At 46.5% G+C, this 17,338-nt stretch overlaps 1 protein-coding gene across 1 annotated transcript in view; it reads right to left on the bottom strand.

The window, feature by feature from the left end:
• Window positions 1–7,677: 7,677 nt before the first annotated feature.
• The window catches only part of KCNS1 (potassium voltage-gated channel modifier subfamily S member 1), a 68,623-nt gene continuing 58,962 nt past the window's right edge, over window positions 7,678–17,338 (bottom strand). The window contains exon 3 of the mRNA XM_056844877.1: window positions 7,678–8,127. Coding sequence (XP_056700855.1) covers window positions 7,678–8,127 — 450 coding nt within the window. The remainder of the gene's footprint in view (window positions 8,128–17,338) is intronic.

The raw sequence follows: 17,338 nt of genomic DNA, 5'->3' as shown, positions 1-17,338 counted from the left end.
ACTGATGGCCCTGCAGGCATGAAATGTGGGTTTTTTTTGAGGGGGGGGATACATAAAGGAGGAGGATAAGCCACCTATTGTTTTTTTAACATTGTGGCATTGCATTGGGCATGGTGTTAGCAAGAACACACTTAGGGTGTGATGGGGGGAAAAGACATCTTCCTCCCACAGACAACATCAGCCAATGCACAGCAGCAAACCTGGGTTTGGCACTGGGTATACATGTAGCACGGAGCTGCAACCAATCATGGTGTGGCATGTACATGTATGATACACATCTTTACCGATGTGTTCATTGCATTCACATACTGTTCACAATGCACACAAGGGACAGCATAATTACCCTCACAGGCCCTGTCCCTACATGCATTCTGTGTAATCCAGGAGGAATGGTTTATGAATGCCTGGGTGCAGGCTTTCTTCAAATGCAGGCTGGCAAATACAAGGTGCAGCCTACAAATACAGGATCTATCAGCGTACACTTTTATAAATACAAGATCTATCAGCGTACACTTTTATAAATACAAGATCTATCAGCGTACACTTTTATATCTACAGGGCAAGGATCCCCGACCTTTTTCAGCCTGCAGGCACCTTTGGAATTCTGACACAGGATGATGGGTACAACAACCACAAAATGTCTGTTGCAGGATGCCAAGCCAAGAAGAAAATGTCTGCCACATAGGGTTGCCAGCAGGTCCCTGTTCACCACCTGCGGGAGTTTTGGAAAGTAGAGCCTGAGGGCAGGGTTTGGGGAGGGGAGGGACTTCAATGCCATAGAGTCCAATTGCCAAAGCGGCCATTTTCTCCAGATGAACTGATCTCTATCAGCTGGAGATCAGTTGTAATAGCAGGAGATCTCCAGCTACTACCTGGATGGCAACCCTACTGCCACAAGTGGGAGAGCCAACCATAAAATGTCAGGGAGTGAGGTCATGCATAACTGTTAAAGTAACCCTTCACAATTTCAGACTGAACTCTGTTTAACAAGATGCTTTTTAAAATAAACACGCTGTTTAAAAGTATTTTTTTGCATACACACACACACAGCTTGCCTTCAATCGTACAGCGAAGATCCTTATGCTGAGGTAGCAGTTGCTGCTGAAGCAACTTTTTAAAATTTGCACTGATTATTAGATCTCCAAAGCTCTGGTGGGCAAAAGCCCCACCTGGCACCCCTACCGGCAACGTGCTGATGTAACTTCCAGTCACACAGGGAGTAATATCAGAGCATTAGGATGCTGGCGGTTGCTCCCTCCATTTCCCTCTAAATTTTTCCCTGCTACGCAGCTGAGCTGTGGCAGGAAGGCCCCGCTGGAGGTGGGAAATTACCCATCACCAGTGGGGACTTGGCATCTTGGCACCAGGAATGGTGTTGGCGGGTGCCATAGTGCCTATGGGCACCATGCTGGGGACCCCTGGCATAGGGTCTTATTCATAAACTGGATTAAACATATATTAGGGTAGGGCCAGCAGGCACAATTCCATACTTCTTTACACACATTCACTCCATTTGTTGTAGCGCATGATTCAGACACTCCACGTGAATTGTGAGTGGTGTAGAGACCCAGTCTGTACAGTATTACCACTCCATGTTTGAAAGGAGAAGAATCATATTACGCAAAGCTCTACATGACCACACATTGCTGCAGAGTTCACACTAGATGTTACCTATGTGGGGAAAGAGAGGTTATGCAATAGCATTGCTACTTAAGAGATGGTATCATTAGATGTATGAATTGTAGCTCTGTCTTTCAAGTTAGCATGTGTCTCTTACAAACTAACATCACTCTAAGAACCTACTTGAGGGCTCCAGTGTACATAACATCCTTGACATACAAATGAAAAGTTTACGCCTGGTCACCAACAACCTCTAGTCCAATGAAAAGGTAAATTAATCTAGCTACAATGTTTTTTGCATTCGCGGTATATAATCCAACAGTAACATTTACTCTCTATAGAAAATAAGGATGTCTGTTCCTGTGGACTCGCTCAGGATGAACTCCCAATGAAGCCAACTGCATGTATTTCAAGCACTCAAAACATCAACCACATGCATATTTCAAGACCAAAACCTTTTAGATTACCCAAGTTTCCATCTGAAAGGCACAGAGACCACATGGATAGAACCAAGAGGTGGTCTCTTGTATGGATTTTAAGTACATCCAAACAAATGGGGTTGCAACCGGGAATGTGATATAGGCTCACACTGAAGAGTTGTCATGAAACAAAAGGTAAGATTCTTGGAAAAGCTGATATTTTTTTTGTGCATGTGCGTGCACACACACACACACACACACGAGAAGTAACTTCAATCTCACAGGTCACATGTCCCATTATTGCTTCCCTCAGCAATATGAAGGGGTAATAGACAAGTGGAAGACCAAAATGGGGGTATGTAGGCGGCAAGAATTAGGTTGTGGCATATGCAGATGTACATCTGACCCCCTTTTGAAATGGTTATGCCGATAATTATAGATTTGTTGTAACTGATTACATCTTCCATTCAACTCATTGTCAACAATGTTTAACTTCTGCTTATATCTGAGTGTTTTGGGATGTCTCCTTACACCATCTAGTCTAATTTAAAAGGCTGTGGAACATACAGGGACATCAAGCTTATTTGACACCTAGAATGGATCCAATATGGAAAATCTGGGTGAATCATGTTACAAGGTAATTGGATTGCAATCCAACTTACCTGTCAACCAACTGAATTCTTCTTAATTTGTAGGTTGAGCTTCCTTTTGGGGGCTTCACCTGCTTAGAGGGGTGCCTTTGGTTAAACAGTTGAGCCTAAATTATGTTTTTACCTTTGGCCTTGTAGTGTTCAGTGGAAAAACATCAGTGCCTACAGAACGTATTCAGAAAAGACCTGGCTATTGTGCTTCAGCCTTCATAAACCAATGAGGATTGTACGTAAGTACGTAAGGCTGCCAGAATACATGAAGCTGCCTTATATTGAATCAGACCCTTGGTCCATCAAAGTCAGTATTATCTACGCAGACCAGCAGCGGCTCTCCAGGGTCTCAGGTAGAAGTCTTTCACATCACCTACTTGCCTGGTCCCTTTAACTGGAGATGCCGGGGATTGAACCTGGGACCTTCTGTGTGCCATACAGATGCTTTACCACTGGGGAAATACGTCCTGTCCCTATAATAGAGACTTAATGTATGGAAGTGGACAGTTTTTCATGGCATGGAGGTAAATAACATCACCTGGTAAATCACATCTGACTAAACCTCTAGTAAAGAGACAGGGCATTTTTGTGCAGGCCTGTTGGCAACCTCTGAAATAACCCCATGGTAACTGAACAGGACTTCTGCAGAGCTTCCAAGATTGCAGTGTTAATCTGAGCAGCCTGTTTTCTATAGGACTGCTGAATTTTATCCTGAACAAGGTTTTTACATCCTTAAGATCTCCAAATTGGGAAGATATGCCAGAAGGAATGTTTCTCTTATCACATTGTAGTAGTAGATACTTACATACCTTCTCCCTTCCACAGAGCTAATAAAGGCCAAAAAAAAAAAAGTCTTTCCCAAACAGGAATTTATAAACCACAATTTATGGGCTACAATGCTAGATGGACACAACCAATATCATCTGCTGATAATTGAGAGTATTGATCTGGTTCACTTCTGAAGCCAAAGAACATTACTGGGCAGAATGATGCCTGGCCTCTTTAGACATTTGCACCTCACATTGGAGTCATAAACGTATATCAAACACCTCAACCAACTCCTTTTCCCCTGCAGGAATGATGACAAACCTACAAAGCCTGCTCCCACATGGAGATTTTTCCTTGCACGGAAAGCAGGAAGGCCCCTCATTATGAACTCTTTCTGAGCCCGCTCAACTACTACAGCCATCTTTGGGGACCCTGCTTCAGGTGCCCCCACCTTCTGAGATTAGGTGGGTGGCAACTGGGGAGAGGGCCTTCTCGGTCATGGCACAAAAACTCACGAGCTCTCTCCCCAGGGAGATTTATTTTTCCCCTTCTGTTGCCATCTTCTGCCAGGAGATGAAGGTTTTTTTTGTTTCATTTAGCATTCCCTCAATGGATCCCCCCTTCCTAACCAATATTTTAATTGATGTTTTGTATGTATTTTAACTGTTTTTACACTGTTTTTACTATTTGTGTTGGGGGGTTGATTCTAAGGGTTTTAAAATATGGTCTTATTAGGTATGTTTTAAATAGTTAGCCGCTGCCCTTGGTGGCCCTTTTAAGGGCAGAAAGGCAGCATACACATTTTGTACATACATAATAAGTAAATATTAGAGGGGAATGCCCACATGATGTCACCATGCACATTCAAAACACAGTTCGTCGTATTCTCAACGGGACACACAACTATTTTAATCGGTCTCAAGAATCAGCAGAATGCTGAAGGTAAGTATCTAAGTAAGCACTTCCCCTGTTATCACCACAGGGTGGGGGGGGAGTCCTTCCCAGATTTTTTTTTAAACCAGAGTTTGTGGGATGCAGTACTAGATGGACATGACCAATATCATCCACTGTTGAGACTAGTGATCTGATTCACTTCTGAATCCAAAGAACATTACAGGTTAGAATGGTGCCGGATTGCTCTAGCAATGTGCCCCTCCCGTTGGAGGGATAAACATGTAGTAAAGGCCTCAAACGACGCTAAGCTCTGCTGCCAAAACGGCGTGGCACAGCTGTAGGGTTGCTAGCAGGGAGTATTTGGGGGGCAGAGACTAGGGAAACCATCAGTGTGCCATGCTGTTTCCCCACTACCGCCATTTTGGCTCTTGCTGATCCACTGAGCAAGGATGGGGGCTGGAGTGTGGGGTGGGAGGTTTCCCACCTCAGCAGGCAAGCTGCTAAGTCTAGGCAGCTCACTGCCATTCTCTCCATTTTAGCCCTTCAAAGGGCACTTTCCCCCCATTCCTTGCTGAGCTGCACTGTGGCATTGCAGCATGGCTTGGTAAGGAAAGTGAGGTGAAAGGGGCGCTCCAGAGCGGTGGGGGGTGACCGATGATGATCACTGGCATGCCTGCGTTTTTGTGCAGGTGTAATGGTGGGGGAGAGGGGGGGTAGCGGCAGCAGCAAGCGGTGTGAGAATGAGGCTATGCGTGGACATTGTTCCTGCCCCTTCCCACACTGCTGGCTGTTGCTGCTGCGGGGAAACCACGTTTTCACACATGCGTGTGAAAGCAGCCAAGGTTATTTCTGCATAGTGTGCCCCTAGCTGAGAATGTCAATATCAAATACCAGGTATTTGTAGCAGCAGCTGTGGTTACTTTTACATGTGTTATACCACTACCGGGAATAGGCCACCATACACAACAGCGTCATATATACAACCAAGCATGAATGGAATCCTCCCAATTCTCTTATTTACTCCTAGAAACCCATCACTCTGATTAGCATGGCAGTGTACCATTGGCACTAGTCCTCATGACAAGAGCCCCAGATGTTCCACTAAGTGCTAGAGATGGATTTGAGTCCAGTAGATCTTAAAGACCAACGAGATTTCCAGGCCAATAAGCTTTCGAGTGTCAGAGCTCCGAAGAACTGTCTGATGAAGGCAGCTTTGACTCTCGGAAGCTTATTGGCCTGGAAATCTTGTCGAATCTTGTTCTTCTACTGTAAACCAACCTGAGACAGATTCAAGTAACTGCTGGCGTTTATACCTTCGAATGGAAAAGCAGCCCTTGTTCCATCACCCAAACTGGCCTTTCTGCAATTCAATATCTTTGTTGCCCCAGGCACAGTCTAACCTTATTCAGTCTGCATAACATTTCCTCCACTCATTCTGAAGACCATTACAAATTGTAGAATGAAGTTTCCCACTATAACAAGCAACATCTCTCTCTATCTTTTTTGTATTTTTAACACCCAACCTGAAGAAGAATTCTGCGAGTGTCAGTAGTTTGCTCCCTACTGTCAGTTGGTAGCTACTTTGTCCGTTGCTGCTGCTGCTTGTTTGATTTTTTTTGTTATGTGTCAGGTGGTGTTATAAAAACCCCTATTGAGACCATGGCTAGTCTCTTACCCCCGGCTTTATTTGTATGTGGGCCAATCACCTTACTGGGAACTTTTGTTCCTCTTCCTCCTTTACAACCACACATTGAAGCAGGGAGCTTCCATTTATGAGCAAATATTGTGAGATGAACCATTTTCAGTCATGTGGTAAATGCATGCGCTAATGCACAAAACATTTTTCAAGGACACCTGCATGAATACTGTAGCCTTGGCTACACACAGAGATCAGTACGGAATAATAAATCTATCTAGTAAGTGGAGCAAACCTTGAAGTTGCCACAGAAACCATGGCATGGCTTACCACATGGATAGCCATAATCACAAGACGTGCTCCACAGACCATCACCAATCGCTGCCGAGAACATAAAACATGGAGACACTTCCCACATGATCGTGGTCATCTATGTCATTAGGGGTGAAGGTAGAGAATTGAGGAACTGACTAAGGACATTGCAAATTGCATCCCTACAATGATTAGAAGGTGTAGTTTATGTCCATTCTGGCTGCTTCCAGCATGCCTGGACATCATAACTCGTTCCATTTCTCTTTCACTAGTTTTGGATCCATTTAGAATCTTTCTCGAACTACTCTCTAACTCCATGACAAGAAGCTTCCACTATCTTGCTCAGACCTGGCAGGACATTTTATAAGGCAAGTCAACCAAGGCAACAAAATCCCTCTTCTAGAACCTCTGGGTTTTGTGGAAGCTGCAAATAATTTTGTCTCTCTGGACAATCTTCACAACCCTTATCCAGTCTCTTTGGCAACCGGTGGAGGCAATCTGGATTTCAGGGTATAAAAAAACTGGGAGTGGGAAGCCATGTTGAGTATCAACTACTTGATGGATGGTGGGAGAGCATTTGGTTGTATGAGGCCCAAGGCTATGTGCGGGCCAAGAGCAGCTGCATGGTAGCTACTGGAATGGAAGCTGAATGAAACAGAAAAGAGAGACTTTATCCTTAAAAAAAAAAAATTGGTTACACAATTTGCTTGTTTGCTGATCCCCAATCTTGCATATCTGATTCAATCCTAACGCCATGGCGTACCATCATAGATCATACTAAGAGATGCCAGCAGCATTGTCTCCCAGTAGGAAACTAGCATCATTTTTAAAAGTGCCTATAATGGTGAAGCTACCCTCTCTTGTAGTTTTGAAGGGCTGCAATGTAGACTGCGCCCTGACCTGGATAGCCCAGGCTAGCCTGAACTCATCAGATCTCGGAAACTAAGCAGGATCAGCCTGGTTAGTATATTGATGGGAGACCACCAAGGAAGTCCAAGGTCGCTACTTAGAGACAGGCAGTGGCTAACTGCCTCTGATGTCTCTTGCCTTGAAAACCCTGCGGGGTCGCCATAGGTCAGCTGCGACTTGATGGCAATATATATGAACAGGCTGCATCTGAGAAGCATACTATTTTGGCCACTTGGCTCCTAGTGTCCCTTGACTAGAGGAGGATCAAGTTAGTCACAGTGTACACAGTCCTAGTGGATTACTGGAAATCCAGATGCATAAGGTCGTTAGGTATTCTGCATTGGCTCAGGGGGACCCACACACGGGCTTATGGAGCAAGCCAATAATGGCAGGCATGTTGCCCTTGCTACCATGGCGCTCACTCCTTCCCTGCTATCCAATGCTGGAACAGATGCGAAGTCCCTGGCTCCCAATCCAGTCAATGGAGTGGAAGGATTCTTCTGGTGAGGTCACCATGGTCTGACATATCATCTCTCTGAAAAGCTTCGCTGACTATCTCTGACTCTTGGCTTGGGTAGTTATCAGATTCCTCAAGGTCCTTCTTGTCGCTGTTCCGTACGGCAGCCTCAAGGGCCTTCTGCTGGCGGTAGAAGTGGGAGAACTTGTTGAAGATGATAGTGATGGGCAATGCCACGACCAAAATCCCACCCAGGATGCATCCGGAGGCTGCCAGCTTGCCAGCGATAGTAACAGGCACGACATCTCCATAGCCTACGGTCGTCATGCTAACAGTCCCCCACCACCAGCAGGCAGGGATGGTGTCAAAGCCAACATCTTCCTCCTTTTCGGCAGTGTAGGCCACGCCGGAGAAAACAGATACCCCGACAGCCAAGTACAGCAGCAGAATCCCCACCTCCCGGTAACTGTGCTGAAACAGATAACAGAAGAAAGATCATTGGAGATGTGAGTAGCTAGGCCTCAGAACCAAAAAGTGAGAGCTTTACTATGAAGGAGAGCTGTAAGCCCTTGACTGGCTGTCCTCTCTCCTCCGATTGGGCCATTCCTGTATGTATTCTGCCTTTACTGCAGGTTCCATGAATCCACTAGAAGTACACCTGCATTTGCTAGGGTTAAGCCAACGTGAAAGTAGGGGAAGGGGGGATTTAATGATTTTCCTGCGTCCATCAATTCCCCCGAGAATCCCCCCGCCATGTTTTGTCCTCGGTTGTGCTTGCTACTGGTCTTGAAGGCCAATGGAGAAAGAATGGACTAAAAATGGTACAGGCTGAGTATCCCTTATCCGGACATCTGATATCCAGATGGACCCAAAAACCAGACCTTTTGAGCTGCCATGCAGGCATTACTCACAGGCCCTCAGCAGCACGCCAATTTGCTTTCTGATGGTTCAATGTACACAACATTATTAAAAACATTGTTTAAAATTACATTCAGGCTATGTGCATAAAGGGTATATAAAACATGAATGAATTTTGCGTTGAGACTTGGGTCCCATCCCCAAGATATCTCATTATGTACATGCAAATATTTCAAAATATGGAAAGATCTAAAATATGGACCACTTTTGGTCCCAAACAGTCCAGATAAGAGATACTCAACCTGTAGTGGGCTGGGAGTTCGCAGGGGAAAATCAACTGGCTGGGGAAAGAGGAAGTATGCCTCCCACCAATAGTGCCCTACACGTGTCCCTTCCCCCCTGCCTATATTAGCGTCGTGAGAAAAACATACTATAACAAAGTTCTGGCTTGTTTAAAAACCATCATTGATCATATACTGGGAGAGTTTCAGAGTAAATGACAATACAGTATGCCACATAGCCCCAGCAAATCATTCCCAAGTGGTGTCTGAACAAAGAGGTGCATTTTATATGGAAGCCATTCATCCTGGTCTAGAGCACCAGCAATGCAGACAGATAGCATTCAATTAAATGCGTAGTTTCCTTGAATCCTGGAAAACTCAACAATTGTTGCAATTGTTTCTTGTGTGTGTGTAAAGTGCCATCAAGTCGCAGCCGACTTATGGCGACCCCTTATGGGGTTTTCAAGGCAAGAGACTAACAGAGGTGGTTTCCCAGTCCCTTCCTCTGCATAGCAACCCTAGTATTCCTTGGTGGTCTCCCATCCAAATACTAACCAGGGCTGACCCTGCTTAGCTTTCGAGATCTGACGAGATCAGGCTGTACCATGCTGCCTTCCCTCCAATTGATTCTTACAGGGTCTGATATTTGCCCCCAGTAGAACTGTACAGCCCTTGATCATGATAACTGAAAGACGCATTCATTGTTTCTTCCTGCTGTTGAGGGGACAAGGTACTTTTAAAGAAGCAGGACGCCAGTTTATTTGCAAGTATGGGACTTTTATAGTCCTTTGCACTTAGGGTTGCCAACCTCCAGGTAGTAGCCGGCGATCTCCTGGGATTACAACCGATCTCCAGCCGACAGAGGTCAGTTCCCCTGAAGAAAATGGCCACTTTGGAAGGTGGATTCTATGGGATTACACCCCACTGAAGTCCCTTCCCTCCCCAAACCCCTCCCTCCTCAGGCTCCACCCCAAATACTTCCAGGTATTTTCCAGCCTGTAGCTGGCAACCTTATTCATGCTATTTATAGAATGCCTCTGGCAGCTATTAGCTGCATACTCACATATGTTTAGTCTGTTTCAATTGCAATGATTTCAGTGGGATTCCTGCACTGCGACCAATATGCAGGATTGCCGCCTTGGACTAAGCCGCCCCCCTCATACACATACTCCCATCTGAAACCCTGTCAGCAGAGAATCTGCTTGTTTAGGACCCCAGGACCCTCTCAGATCAATATACTTCTCAGCCATTTCTCAGAATATGAATCAAAGCGCTTTGCTGACCGACGTCCCCGTGACATATGCAAAGTCAGGTGCAGGCAACCATCCTTGCGGTCGGGCCTTCTCTGACAGACAAAATATGGGCCAAGGCAGAATCTGCCTAGTGCTGCCAGGCTTTCTCCCTGGCAGAAGCTGCTACCAGACTTCAGACTGGCACCGCTGCCAGCCGTGCGATGGGGCCAGTCCCTGGTTTGCATTCAGCCGAGACAAACACTTGTCTGGCGTCTGAAACGTTTGGCAGGGAGGCGATTGATTTCCTGGTGGCAAATAAATATCTGTCACTCTCTTCCCTTTCACAGCCCATAAGCAGGCGCTTGAAAAGAGGAGTGTGTGTGTGTGGGGGGAGGCCCACACAAAGCCAAGAGCCACCCGCTGTGTGGGTGTTGCCAGCTCAGCCTCTGGGAAGATCAAGAAGGTTGTTGACGCCAGGGCCTGCAGACCGACCTATCGAATGTTGCAGAATAGGGGAAGCTACAATCTGGCCAAATTCTCACTTTTCCTGCATTGTTAACTTGAGTGTTGTTTTTGTTCCTTGTAGGTTTTGATCACAGCTTTGTTTTAAAGGTTTTCTTGTTAGCAGCTTGAGGGGGGGCGCTCCTGTAAGCCAAAAGGTGGAATCTAAACAACTAAATAATTAATAAACCAAACCAACCGACTGTGGAAATCCTACTGGGAGCCTTGCTGGTGCCACATAGAAGAGCCTGGCCAGACAAGGCCAACGATCCCTCTTGAGAGTCAGCATGGTGTAGTGGTTAAGAGCGGTGGTTTGGAGCGGTGGACTCTGATCTGGAGAACCGGGTTTGATTTCCCACTCCTCCACAGGAGCAGCGGAGGCTAATCTGGTGAACTGGATTTGTTTCCCCTACTCATGATGCCAGCTGGGTGACCTTAGGCTAGTCACAGTTCTCTCTAAACTTTCTCAGCCCCCACCTACCTCACAGTGTGTCTGTTGTGGGGAGGGGAAGGGAAGGCGATTGTAAGCCACTTTGTAGTAGTAGAGAAAGTTGGCATATTAAAACCAACTCTTCTTCTTCTTGTCCAGTAACCTGTTACCCAAAATGGCCTACAAGATCACACCTGGAAGACCAAAAGGCAGGGCACAAAGGCCAAAGCCTTCTGCTGTTGCCTCCTCTCCGCCAGTAACTGACATTGAGAAATAGCGTGCATCTGAACATGGAGGTTCCAATTTAAACATTGTGCAGGGTTGCCATTCTTCAGGTAGGGCCCGGCGTTCTCCTGGAATTACAACCAATCTTAGTTACAGAGTAGGGTTGCCAACCTCCAGGTGGAGACTGGAGATTTCCTACAACTGATCTCCAGACCACAAAGTTCAGTTGCTTTGGAGGATGAACGCTTCAGCATTATACCCTGCTGAGGTTCCTCCCCTTCCCAAACTCTAACCTCCCCAGGATCTACCCCAAAATCTTGAGAAATTTCCCAACCTGGAGTTGGCAACCCTACTATAGAGATCAGTTCCCCTGGAGGAAATGGCAGCTTTGGAGGGCAATTTTCACAAGCAAGGGTCTTAAGTCAACTTTAGAGACCCACAGCTCTTGTATTTACTTAGATGTGGGAAGACTGGTGCAGCGACCACCAAACCACCACAGTACTTACCACCTCAAGAGATCTTTAGAGCATCTCTTTTACAACAACCCTGTAAGGTAGGCCATCATCAGTCCATACCACCCTGGGGGTGGGAGGCTGAGAGAGAACAGCTTTGCAGATTTGAACCAGGAACTCCCCAATTCACAGCAGACACGCTTAGCTGCTCTATTATGCTGGCTCATTTAAAACAAATTCATCAAAGAGGCAGCTGAGAAACGCACATGACACCAAGTGATATGCACAGCTGGATCCTCTGCTTGGTTGTTCAGGAGCGAGACCCATCAAGTCTAATAAGCCAGCACTGAAAATAACTCTGCACAGAGGCTGCTGCCTTAAACAGCTTCTTGAAGCCTCTCTCCTTGAGAAGACTCAAGTTTCCTCTCATAAAGCTATCTTATACTGAGTCAGACTACTGCTCTATCAAGGTCAGCACTGTCTACTCTGTCTAGTAGTGGCCCTCCAGGGTCTCAGGCAGAGGTCTCAGGGTTGCCAACCCCCCAGGTACTAGCTGGAGATCTCCTGCTATTACAACTGATCTACTTGCTTTATTTACATCCCACTTTTCTCCCCAATGAGGCCCCAACGTGGCTTTCAACAAAGTGGCTTCTCCATTTTATCCTCACAACCCTATGAGGTAGGTAGGGTTGCCAACCTCCAGGTAGCGTCTGGAGATCTGCTATTACAACTGATCTCCAGCTCATTGAGATCAGTCCCCCTGGATAAAATGGCCACTTTGGCAATTGGACTCTATGGCATCGAAGTCCCTCCCCTCCCCAAACCCCGCCCTCCTCAGGCTCTGCCCCAAAAACCTCCCACTGGTGGCGAAGAGGGACCTGGCAACCCTACTGATCCTTTTAACTGGAGATGCAAGGATTTGAACCGGGGACCTTCTGCATGCACAGCAGATGCTCTGCCATTGAGCCACAGCCCCACCATTTTTTTGAGGGCAAAGCTCCCCCCGCCAAGTCTTTTGCACCTGTCTTTATTGCTGAGCAAACATCCTTAGGCACACCCATCATTTCTTCAAAGAGAACCCAAAAACCAGCTATTCTTACCAGCAACTGCTGTCTGCTGCACAACAGAGGAGCGATACTGACAACAGCTGTAAGTGACACTTTCACTGAATGACCCCCCCCCCCCGCCGCCGTTGTCAAAAGATGAAGGGTCCATCCATCAATGTCATTGACGCATGTTTTTGCTCAAGCACGTCAGGTGGAGAATGGAAGCCCCTCTTCATTTCTATGGAAAGGTGGTGGGAAGGGGGGGGGCTCACGGAGTCACATGAGCTGAACAAGATCTGTCAGATCCAATTCCTCATCGGCAGGGAGCAAGTGACAGACAGGAGGGGATGGCAGCAGAGTGACAGTCAGGCACGGAATGCAGCAGTCGACGAAGACAGGCAGCTTGCAGTGCAATCCTAAACACAGCTGCACCCTTCTAAGTCCACTGAAGCCTTTATTTATTTATTCATTCATTCATTCATTCATTCATTCATTCATTCATTCAAATTTACAGCCCGCCCTCAATTCCCAGCCAAGCAGGGCTCAGGGCAGATAACACTCTGTAAAATCGCATAAAAACCATAAAACATCAAGTTAAAAACATTAACATCACGGTAAATAAACAGCAAGATTGCATTTAAATATTCCAGTCACCACCAAAAGAAGACAAAAGTAATGACCACAGGAGAATTACGCAACTTTAAGGTTGACAATGGGACATTGAAACTGTTGACTTTCTATTCCTTGGCTCCATCATCAACCAAAAGGGAGACTGCAGCCAAGAAATCAGAAGGAGGTTGAGACTGGGAAGGGCAGCCATGAAGGAGCTAGAGAAGATTCTGAAGTGTAAGGATGTGTCACTGGCCACCAAGATTAGGTTAATTCATGCCATCGTATTCCCTGTTACTATGTATGGGTGTGAAACCTGGACATTGAAGAAAGCTGATAGGAAGAAGGTAGATTCCTTTGAAATGTGGTGTTGGAGGAAAGTGATACGGATACTGTGGACTGCCAAAAACAAAACAAAACAAAACAAAAATCAGTGGGTTACAGATCAAATAAAGCCTGAACTGACCCTAGAAGATAAAATGACTAAACTGAGGCTATCGTACTTATGAGAAGACAAGAGTCACTGGAAAAGACAGTAATGCTAGGAAAAGTTGAGGGCAGCAGGAAAAGAGGAAGACCCAACAAGAGAGGGATTGACTCTATAAAGGAAGCCATGGCCCTCAATTTGCAAGATCTGAGCAAGGCTGTCAAAGATCGGACATTTTGGAGGACGTTGATTCATAGGGTTGGAAGCGACTTGACAGCACTTAACACACCCACACTGTGGATGGGGAGGCCAGCAACGACGGATAACTCGTGGCTGTCCTCAGTTATAAGCCTGGCAGAACAGTTCTGTTTTACAGGCCCTGCGGAATTTGTAAGGCCCCCCGCGGGGCCCTGATGTCACTGGGAAGACTATTCCACCAGGCTGGGGGCAGGGCCGATAAAGCCCTGGCCCTTGTTGAGGACAGCCACACATTCTATGGGCCAGGGACCACCAGTAAATGGTTGTTAGTGGAGCGCAAAGCTCTCTGAAGGGCATAACAAGCTGTGAAAGTTGGAACTCTGCTTAGGACCGCATGGTAAAGAGTAGTAGAGCCTAGCCAGAAATATGGAGCAGCCGGAGCTGCACAAACAGATGACAAGTAGATTAAATGGGAGGGGGGAGCCAGCCAGCTACAGAGGAACCCCTGGCGATGTGTGTGCATGTACAAAGGAACGGCTAGACAAAGATCTCAGCATGCAGTTTACACTTGAAGGTAATGGGTCCCAGGCTTCTGGATCAATAGCACATTTTCATCTTTTTATAGCAGCCATTACTTTTACTTTCTGTCTCGTACTGCTCTGGCTGTGTGAATGGAGGGGGGTGGGCAGAAGAAAACCCACACACAATCAAACAAAACACTCTCCCAGCCCAAGGCGGCAATGAGAAATAGGCTTCCAAGCAAACGTTCTTACAGATTATGGCCCCCTATTAACAGCAGTGACCTTAGCGCTCTGCAATGGCCTCCCAAATGCCCCGTTCTCTTGAAAAATTCCTCCCAGTCTCCTGTGCTTCCTAAGGTGCCCTCAATGCCTTTCTCATTCAAAGCCCTCCTCAAAAGCTGCCAAGAAGAAGAAGAAGAGTTGTTTTTTATAGGCCGACTTTCTCTACCACTTAAGGAAGAGTCAAACCGGCTTACAGTCCCCTTCCCACAACAGACACCCTGTGCGGTAGGTGAGGCTGAGAGAGAGTGACTGGCCCAAGGACACCCAGCTGGCTTCGTGTGGAGGAGTGGGGAAACAAATCCAGTTCACCAGATTAGCGTCCGCCGCTCATGTGGAGGAATGGGGAATCAAACCCGGTTCTCCAGATCAGAGTTCGCTGCTCCAAACCGATGCTCTTAACCACTACACCACGCTGGCCAAGCATAACTGTAAAATGAGTAATGAAAACCAGCTAGTGCTGTCTTGAACATATATGCCTAGGTGGGAACCCCAATCACTTAGGACTGTGCCTGAACTTCAAAACCTGCCTTTCCCCCCCACTCAGAGAAACATAAACTGTTCTTAGAATGCTTGGAGCTGCCCAACTAGCAGCAGCCAGCCACCGTAGCACTGCAAAAATACTGCGCAAGAACTAGCACTACCTTTCTGTCTGCTTGCTTGCATCATACCTGCTCAACCTGTAGATTTGTAAACAAACAGATACTGCATGAAACAAACAAGCCACAAGTTTACAGGACTCTCAGCAAAAGGAAACGGGCTCTGTTAAGCTGCTGGGCCCTTCTTGAAGCAGTGCAAAGCAATAAAATCAATATCAATCGGAGCTCTCCTACAAGAGTCCAGCTCAGCTGCAGGTAGACCCTGAGGCTTTTCTTGGGATAATGCATGCCCCTTGGGCACTGGAGCAATCTGTACCAGAGTTACACAGGAGTTTCACACACACTACTTGCGATAGGATGCTTGCAGTGCAAAACAGTGACGGCTTCCTCTGAAACAAACCATAATGTTTTCCCCAGCACCTTTTCACAGTACAGTAACATACCCCTTGTACAGTATAGTAACATACCTCTGAAAACTGAAATGCTTTTCATGCAACAAGATTTTGGCTGTCTTCAGCTATTTTGCCCAAGTATTGGATGTTTACAGACAGATCTTGGCAACCCTGTGAGTGTTAAGCCATCAAAACCTTCTGGTGTGCCAAAGTATACTGTACCAGCAGTCCTTTCACTGTCCCTTAGGCCTAAGCTTGGAAAGGCTGCTTTCAGGCCACACCCTGTAAGACCGAGCATGAAGAATTCAGTTCATTTTCTTGCAGAAATCTGGGCTATATTTATGATTATATTGCCAACCTCTCACAAAAACAATACACACCAGAACAAGCTTTGGTCCCTCAGACATCCTCTGAACTGCCGGGGAACCAGCATCTCAGCCCTGCACTGAGTAGCTTTTGCAGGTCAATCTTAACACATAAAGCTGCCTTATACTGAACCAGACCCTTGATCCATCAAAGTCAGTACTGTCTACTCAGACCAGCAGCAGTCCTCCAGGGCTCAGGCAGGGGTCTTTCATATCACCTACCTGCCTAGTCCCTTTAACTGGAGATGCCGGGGATTGAACCTGGGACCTTCTGCATGCCAAGCAGATGCTCTACCACTGAGCCACAGCCCCTTCCCTAGGAGGCCATTTATGCAGGGCTGTTTCCCCACGGTCACCCCTGCCAACTGCTTTGGGGCTTCCTTTTGATTATGCATGCCTTTCCCGACCGTCAGAGGTCGCCTCGCGCTCTCTGGGCATTTCTGTGCGTTCCTGTGTTTTCTGGATTCTGGCTAAAACAGCATCTGGAAAACACAGGCAAAACGCACGGAAACGATTTCAAAGCAAGAGATGAGCAGAGGTGGTTTGCCATCACTTTCCTCTGCATTGCAACAAGGCCTTCCTTGGTGGTTTCACTTACCAAATATTGACCACAGCCAGCCCTACTTCGCTTCCGAAATCTGACAAGCTAGCGTGCTACACTGACACATCTTCTGGGCATGGAGTAGTGGTCACTGGGGGTGTGGAGTGAAGCAATTGAGAATTTCCTGGATTGTGCAGTGGGTTGGACTAGATAACCCTGGTGGTCCTTTCCAACTCTATGATACTATGATTCTAACGTCAATCAGATTCAAGGGACTAAATACTTACTGGAGGGAGGGCATCTTGGCCATCTTCTGGGCATGGAATAGGGGTCACTGGGTGTGTGTGGGGGAGGTAGTTGTGAAATTTCTGCCTTGTTCAGGGGATTGGACTAGATGACCCTGGTGGTACCTCCTAACTATGATTCTATGGAGCAAAACTGAATTAGCTGGCTTTCTAATCCATCTCATTTTAAGGGATGGATAAGTGCAAAGCTTGACAAAATATATAAATAAGGTTTCTACAGTAAAACCAGCTTTTCTTTTATTCCTTCATGCTATTATGAGACCCTCTTTTGGGCTTTGAAGGGACAAACACTGGAGCACAATAAAATAATAAATATTAGGGAGGGGAGATTACCCATTCAACTTCAAAGGCCGCCAACATTAAAGCACTCTGCATAGTTTACAGGAGCTCCAGAACCATGTTTTCATGTCTACTTATTACA

Source organism: Euleptes europaea, chromosome 2, assembly GCF_029931775.1.
Source record: "Euleptes europaea isolate rEulEur1 chromosome 2, rEulEur1.hap1, whole genome shotgun sequence".
NCBI lineage: Eukaryota > Metazoa > Chordata > Lepidosauria > Squamata > Sphaerodactylidae > Euleptes > Euleptes europaea.
Note: the sequence above shows the minus strand (reverse complement) of the source record. Positions and strands in the feature narration are given on the sequence as shown.